The 8,500-nt window shown below is 39.0% G+C and overlaps 1 protein-coding gene across 2 annotated transcripts in view; it reads left to right on the forward strand.

Moving 5' to 3' along the window:
• The window catches only part of LOC107555391 (transforming growth factor beta receptor type 3-like), a 140,008-nt gene that overhangs the window by 57,532 nt on the left and 73,976 nt on the right, over positions 1–8,500 (forward strand). For both annotated transcript variants that reach the window (XM_016238169.1, XM_016238168.1), the window contains exon 3: positions 1,301–1,488. In XM_016238169.1, the coding sequence (XP_016093655.1) occupies positions 1,301–1,488 (188 nt within the window). The remainder of the gene's footprint in view (positions 1–1,300; positions 1,489–8,500) is intronic.

Raw genomic sequence — 8,500 nt, forward strand, 5'->3', positions numbered from 1 at the left:
TCTGCAAGTATCCTTGTAAACGCAGTTGCTTATGGCTTAGGTAAAGGGAAACAATTGAGAAAGAAAATGGATGTGTAATAGTATATTGGTTTACAGCAGTTTAATGTTCCTGAGGCTTTCTGTGTTATGAATGTTAATCAAACAACAAAACAAAGTAAAATCACTTTTGGAGCTTTAACACAGATTTATTAGATTTAATTTATACAGTGAAGACTATGCAGTGTTATTTTACATTTGATTATTCAATTTCTGTACCCGAATACTGTTAGATTTACCTGAAAAATAAAAAGCACTGCTTATTTCATTTGTGTCGTTGTTCTGTTATTTATCTATGCTTGTAATTTGTTTATTTCCTATGCTGATTTACTCGCCTACAAAATCACCCCAATCATTGATTATTTTTTCCCCCAAATAAACTATTCAAGTCATGTGGTGTTTTTTTTCATATCTCTAAATATATTGCAGAAAAATAAAATATCGCAATGCGAGTTTTTTCCAATATCGTGCAGCCGTAGCGCACACACACACACACACACACACACACAAACATAGTATATATGTAACTAAAACACAATTTTCTCTAGTTCATTTATTATCTGTTTTGGCTTTTTAGATGGTTTCTTAATACACTCTAAAAAATGCTGGCTTGTTTCAACCCAATTTTGGGTCAAATATGGACTAACCCAACTGTTGGGTTAAAAAGTTACGATATCGTGCAGCCGTAGCACACACACACACACACACACACAAACATAGTATATATGTAACTAAAACACAATTTTCTCTAGTTCATTTATTATCTGTTTTGGCTTTTTAGATGGTTTCTTAATACACTCTAAAAAATGCTGGCTTGTTTCAACCCAATTTTGGGTCAAATATGGACTAACCCAACTGTTGGGTTAAAAAGTTACTTTAAAAATTTTACCAAAATTTAACCCAACAGTTGGGTTAGTCCATAGTTGACCCATTGAAACAACCCAGCATTTTTAGAGTGTAGCTGACCCTTATCATTTATCAATGACAGAACTGCAATACATAAACACTGGTTTCATTTTTTTTAATTGTGCAGAATTTTTGCTAAAGGTTTTTATCATAACTGGCTTGCACATAGTCATATGGGATGCTTTGAGTTCTTACATTCTTGTGGCATGGATTTGAAATGACTTCACAGAGTTCTTTGTAAAAGCCTGTATACATTCCAGTGATATGATTTAAACACTGAAATGCTATCTTTATGCAGAATAATGAGGTAGAATGTGTTTATTTATGATGTTCATGCCATGTTTTGTATTATATGCAGGTCCATTGTCTCGGAGCCCTTGTGAACCTTTGCCAGTTGGGGTGGGTCACCCGGTTCAGGCCATGTTAAAGAGTTTCACTGCCCTATCAGGCTGCGCTAGCCGAGGAACCACCAGCCTCCCTCAGGAGGTGCACATCGTAAACCTACGAAGAGGCAATGCACAAGGACACAGAGACAAACCAGCAGAGGTGCGATTCATTCACTACTAGACCTTTACCAGCACCTCTAATGCAGCAAAGAGTCCTTATGTGCCTTTTATGTGCATTCAGTAGCTCACAATGAAGCATTAGAACATGAGGTGGATGCATAGTCAAGAATAGTAGCATGACCGCAAAGTTAATAAAAATGTGAATCAGAAAAAACACCAAAACATAATTATAAAGATATGTTTCAGTATACAGTCTCTTGTGCATTTATTTATATTAATTTATTTAAATAATAAAACAGTAATACAGTTGTTCCTGTGATGGCAAAGCAGGCATTAGTCTAGTCTTCATTGTCACATGATCCTTCAGAAATAATTCAAATATATGCTGATTTAGTGCACAAGAAACATTTTTATTATAATCAATGTTGAAAACAGTTGTCTGCTTAGTATTTTATGGAAACAGTGATACCTATACTATACCTTTTTTTTTTTACCTAAATGTGCTTAATTCATATTTAGTTATACAAGATTTGGTTCTAAATGTAGTTTTTTTACAGTATAGTTTTTATTTGCTTTAAAACAATTTTTATTGTATTTTATTAATGGGTGGCTTGACTAAATTTGAACCATTTTAAATTGTCATTAGTTTGTTGCTTCACAAGCTATATTGTAACTTTAGCAGTTGTTTCCTTCAGTATTTCCACGCAGCCTTAAACACAGACCAGCAAAAATGTTGTTTGACAAAATGGATGGTGAGGACTCCATGTGAGCACTATTTTAGATTGTTCAAATAGCAATTTCACTGTTGTGAAACATCAAACCACTAAAACCTGGAAACGAAGAGTTGTATAAATGGATTCTTGGCAGAGCTGTTTCTTGCAGGTTTCACTTGCAATGATGAAGTGGGTTTAAACATACTTTGATTCGGATCTTGGCTGAGGTGTGGTGAGTTGGCTGGTTTGTTAAGTTGTTAGTTCTCTTGTTAGTTGGTGGGGGTGTTGTAGAAACAGCGTGGGGTGCGTCCACAGGGTTAGCGTATGAATTGATGTTGTAATTGCTGGAAGGACCATTTGGCCTAGAGCACTGCTGACTCTAGATGTTCGCAACGAGATGGTATACAATCTATAGTGTTTGCGTTATCATTCCAGCAATTACAGCCTTCTCTTCTAGCACATGCACAAAAACACACTCTGGTTCACAAAATAATGAGTTAAGATTCTGATATGAACCTTTTCTACCCAATGTGTACATTTATCTAGTCTTATTAGAAACCAGTGATTATGGAAAGAAAACATGTACTTGGAGAAAGATTGGCCTTCAAGTTTTCAGCCCTCACATATCCCAAGAAAAACACCATTGGGCCTCAGGAAAGTTGGGGTAAGATTTGGAGGCTCTGTCTGGACTTTTGTGAGCGAAAAGGGAGTAAGAAAGAGGGAGTGAGAAGGGCCAGAAGAAGAAGGAAAGACAGAAAGAGTGCAAATGGGCGCAGTTGTAGGCACTATCAGCCACGCGGATCGAGAAAGGCTCTTTCTCCTTTCTGAACTCTGTGTGGCTTGGACTCAGAGCTCTATTGAAATACAATATCGGTCCCTGCCGACACAGACAATGAAGGCTTTAAACCGCCTCGCTTTCAATGTCGTGTGTTTTTTGCATCAGGGAGCAAGTATCACTCAACTGGGTCGGCGCAGACAAAAAGCTCTCTTCTTCGCCCCTGCCAGGGTTCAAACCCCCATCGGATTTTATTCTGTGGCGCTCCATTAGACTGCCGCTCATATCCATACCGTGTACTGTGTGCCCTCATGCATTGTAATCAGGATTGCTGTGAGTGGTGGTTGTTCCCTCCACCCTGACAGACAGGAAGCAGAAGAAAAGCGCACTGGCCAAAGCACAGGAGCGGAGCGCTGTAAACATCCGTGCCAGAGAGATCAGATTGTTGTTGGTGGCTTCAGTGCGTGAAACAAAAGCCTGAGGAATGCTATCTGACATATCTCAGAAGAGTAAGCAACACGGGGAGAGAAAGAGAGAGATAGAGAGATAGAGAGAGAGAGAGATAGCTTTTGTTTGCAAGTTGTCAATCCCAAAGTCTTTTGCAAACAAAAGATTTAAATGTTTGATAAAAAACATAAATGCTTTTATAAGCAAAATTCACTCCATTTATCAGCCAGCTGCTTGTAATTCACTATAGTCCACAATCTCATGCACAATTTGTGTCGAATAGAAGTCATTCAGTAATTATTTTTAGGTTTCTAGTATTTAAAATTAAGACTTACCAAGAACCAAGTGAAATGGAGAGGAAATAACATAAAAATAGTTGCCAGTATTAGGAGCTACTATAATGTTTATCAAGTTTATTTCAAGAAATCCATGTGGTGATACATACTATATGTGGAATATTCATTAAATAAAGCCACTAAAAAAGAATATGAGGAACAAATTCAGGTCTTGATGATTGCCACTGAGCCTTTATTCTTTATCCTTTAGCCTTTATCACCAATATTCTAATATATATATATATTATTTTTTTAATTTTTTTAAGTGTAGTTTGTTTGACGTGGTTTCATGGTCTGGAAAAGTCACTTAAGCCTGTAAATTGGCTGTGTACACTACCATTTAAAAGTTGGGGTTAAGTATGATTGTGTATTTGAAAGAAGTTAATACTTTTATTCAGCAAGAATATGCAATGTTCTGCATTAAATTGATCCAAATTGACAGTAAAGACAGTGCTATAAAAATTCCTTTAAAATAAATCATGTTCTTTTTAACTTTCTATTCATCAGAGTCAGAGATGATGAAAAAAAACCAGCACAATTGCTTTCAACTTTCAACTAATAACATTAAGACATTTTTATTGAGCTCCAAATCAACAGAATGATTTCTGAAGGATCATGGTAACTGGAGTAATGGCTGCTGAAAATTCAGCTTTGCCGTCACAGAAATAAATTACATTTTAAAATGTATTACCATAGAATGCAGTTGTTTTAAATTACAATAATATTTCACAATATTACTGTTTTTATCAAATAAATGCAGCCTTGGTGAGCATAAGAAACTTCTTTCCAAATCTAGGATTGGTCTGAGCCAATAGCCTTATTGGTAACGAATCCTATCCAAAAATAAAAATTTTTTAAAAATCTTACTGACCTTTTCAATGGTAGTGTACAAAACTGCTTTGTATAAATATAATGGCAACAACAATAACAGTATTAATAATGATAAATATTCATAAAATAGTTATAATGCATATATTACAAAATGTAGTATAAGGATAATTGTTCTTTTTAACTTTCTATTCATCAGAGTCAGAGATGATGAAAAAAAACCAGCACAATTGCTTTCAACTTTCAACTAATAACATTAAGACATTTTTATTGAGCTCCAAATCAACAGAATGATTTCTGAAGGATCATGGTAACTGGAAAATTCTGCTGAAAATTCAGCTTTGCCGTCACAGAAATAAATTACATTTTAAAATGTATTACCATAGAATGCAGTTGTTTTAAATTACAATAATATTTCACAATATTACTGTTTTTATCAAATAAATGCAGCCTTGGTGAGCATAAGAAACTTCTTTCCAAATCTAGGATTGGTCTGAGCCAATAGCCTTATTGGTAACGAATCCTATCCAAAAATAAAAATTTTTTAAAAAATCTTACTGACCTTTTCAATGGTAGTGTACAAAACTGCTTTGTATAAATATAATGGCAACAACAATAACAGTATTAATAATAATAAATATTCATAAAATATTTATAATGCATATATTACAAAATGTAGTATAAGGATAATGTAGTTATTGTATAAAATAAAATACATGAATAAAAATATTAAAGAATGGTTCCACATATCAGATATGATTAAAAAGCCAATATTGACTGATCTCTAGTCTGTAATATTGTGGATTAACTGGGAAGGGTACAATGGCCAAAACCACTCTAAAACCAGCAAACTAGTTCAGTCTGACCTGGCTGGGAGACCAGCTTTTTCAGCAGGATTTCTGCTCTAGTCTCTAGGCGAATGATCCAAACACAGGTCCTCATGGATGAATACCAGCACGTCTGATAGCATGACTCCTATGTGCACGAGCACAATGAGTCATTGATCATGCTTGTAGATCCCATCCTCTAAATGTGCTTCGTCAGGACTTTGCAATGGCCTGAAACCATGTGCTGAAGATGTGTGAAAATCAACATGTCTAAACTAGCCATCAGGATTCCAGCAGCCTACGGCTAAAAGCGAATCGGAGCTCTGGCAATGATGAATGAGACATGTCATTTTCTGCTGTGCTATAATGCCTTTCGTTTTTGTTGGCAAATAGCTAAAGAGCTCAATTCCCTATGATGCCATTGTTGTGGGTTTGTATCAGTATCTTGGTAACAGATTTGCCATTTTTTTGTACTATTTGCACATATCTGGCTAACAGTTGAATGGAGGCCAGGACTGTGTTTACTCAGCACATTCTAAGAGTCCTGACTGCAATATGCCTTGGTTAGTTTTTCTTATGCAAATTAATTTAGCTATTTTTTCTTCATTTATTGGAAGAAAGAGTAGAATATGTATAACACAAATAATACAAAGCAAAAGCTAGCTTGCCAAGTACAAATGCTAACAAATTAACATTACAAGTTTCCATGTAGTTCCCTAAAATATGTTATAAGCTGGTGGAAAGGTAATTCTGGCGCCACTAATGGCAGCACATGGAATTGCAAAAATAAAGACAATTTAACCTGAAATTGCTTATTTAAAGTTATTTCTGTACATCAAACTGGAGAATGTATTTTAACATCCAAAAAATGACACGCTTTGACTTTAAAAACTGCAGCAAACTTAGGTTGCATAGGCTTCATGCATCGTGCAAATGAGTGGATTTTAAGTAGAGGTGGAAAGTAACTAATTACAAATACTTTCGTTACAGTACTTGAGTACATTTTAAAAACGTTTCTACTTTCTTGAGTATAATTAAATTGTGGTACTTTTACTTTTACTTGAGTAGAATAAAACTAAAGTATTCAACTTCGCTATATTTATTTTTCACCAAAAGTACAAAGTACAAAAGAAAATGGACAAAGAAGGCGCCGATGGAGAAACGGAGCGAGCCGGCATTTGACGGGCACTTTTCAAACTTCTGGGGTGGAGCCCTGCGCTTCAGCCAATAACAGACAGGTCTGACTCGTCCAGTTCAGCTGCGGTAGCGGGCCGATCAAACTGCGCTTTGCTTTGTAGGGCTGTCAAAATGACTGACAAACTAAATTAGAATTTTCTTCTTAAATATTATCAAAATTCGAATTATATTCGAATTTAAAAGGCATGATTTCAGTTAGGAGGGAAAAAATCCGACTATCTTTGAAAAAAAGTGCATAATGTTTAAAATAATGTTTATAAACCATATATAATTAATAAAGTTGCTTAAACAATTTGAAAAAAAACAGCACCATGCATGTATGTATAGTTTAATACAAAGGACCGAAAACCAATCACAAAGAGTAGGCTACTTTCTTCATTTAAAAACATGAGATACAGTGGGATGGGGAAAAAACGCCATAACGTCTTTAGACATGTTTTTAAAAGTTGAACTTGCATTAATTTTACATGGCTTTCTAAACATGCCGCTCCCTGCGAGATGCGAGTGCAACACTGATAGATGTCCCTCTAGAAAATGTGATAAATATGCGTTCTGTGTGAATGGCTTGGTTTCAGTTTTGCCGTAAACAACATCTTCTCCACACTGATGCTCTCGTTTTCCGCAATATATGAATGAACAACGTAGCAGCGGCGCATCTAGTGGGTTCAACTGGATAGGCTAACAAAAGCATTCAAATGCAATCTGCTTTTCCTAATTGTTTCTCATGTGGACGTCTGTAATAATAAATTTACATATCACCTCAGTGATAAAACTCATGGATTCGGATGGCGATCTATTCGCAGAGGAGGAGTGAGTTCCCTTTCAGTCAGTCACATTCTACGTTACGTCAGTCGTGACTGACAAATTGGGATCTCGCCCGAGAGTGCAATCACCTTCGAGTGTTAACTAAACAAGCCAATGACAGTTGGCGTGCATGTTTCGCCACGCGACGGACCTCGCGCTTAGGGCGACGAAAGTCACGGCGCGGGCCCTGGGTCAGACGATGTCCACATTGGTGGTCCAGGAGCGTAACCTATGGCTGACCTTGGTGGATATGAGGGAGGCCGACAAGCATTGCTTCCTGGACTCCCCAATCTGCCCGGCCGGCCTATTCGGCGAAGCGGTGGAGGGCTTTGCCCAACAGTTCTCCACCGCGCAGAAGCAGACGGAGGCGTTTCGACACATCCTGCCCCGGCTGTCTGCTGCTGTCTGCACCCCACCGCCGGCTGCAACCCCTCTGTCTGTTCGTCGCCGAGGGCGCCCTCCTTCACAAAGGCCACAGCGTGGAGCTGGCCGCAGGAAACCGGCGCAGCCCGCCTCCGCCCCTGCCAAGCCCGTGAAGCGCCAGAGCAGGCGGCGTCCCTGAGACGGTCGACCCAGAGCACTTGGATCCTGCTCTTCAGGAGATGGTGACCGCACCAATCCTTCCCCCGGAGGAGGGCCGGGTGAAGAATTTTTTGTTCCCGTTTGTTTTTGTTCCGCCACTGGCTACCCAGCAGTATAACTTCAGTAAAAGAGCAGTTTCCTTTGCCTCCGGGTCCCAAGAGGGCGAGGATGGCGGTGCACGGGACCCAGTCTCTACACGGCTGTCCCCCTCTCCTTTCGCCTATGGGCAGCAGGGTCTGGTTCAGGGCCGCTATGCCTCCTCACAAGCCCCCTGCCCAGCTGTGGAGCCAGGTAAGTGGCGTGCCGCGCACTCAGACCCCACCCTGGGACGCACGGCCTCCCGGGTTGGGTCCCTGTGTTCCACTTCGCTGCCCCACTGCGGGTACGTCGGTGGTTTCCCTGGTCCCGCTAGTTCGGTCGCTGGGGGCCTGGTTAGCGCTCCCCAGGCCGTCTCGCTGGCTCCTGAGAACCATCAGACTCGGCTCCGCGATTCAATTCGCCCGGCGCCCTCCCAAGTTCAGGGGCATTCGGTTCACCTCTGTGC

The sequence above is a fragment of the Sinocyclocheilus grahami genome, unplaced genomic scaffold (assembly GCF_001515645.1).
Source record: "Sinocyclocheilus grahami isolate Dianchi unplaced genomic scaffold, SAMN03320097.WGS_v1.1 scaffold533.1, whole genome shotgun sequence".
NCBI classification, from domain to species: domain Eukaryota; kingdom Metazoa; phylum Chordata; class Actinopteri; order Cypriniformes; family Cyprinidae; genus Sinocyclocheilus; species Sinocyclocheilus grahami.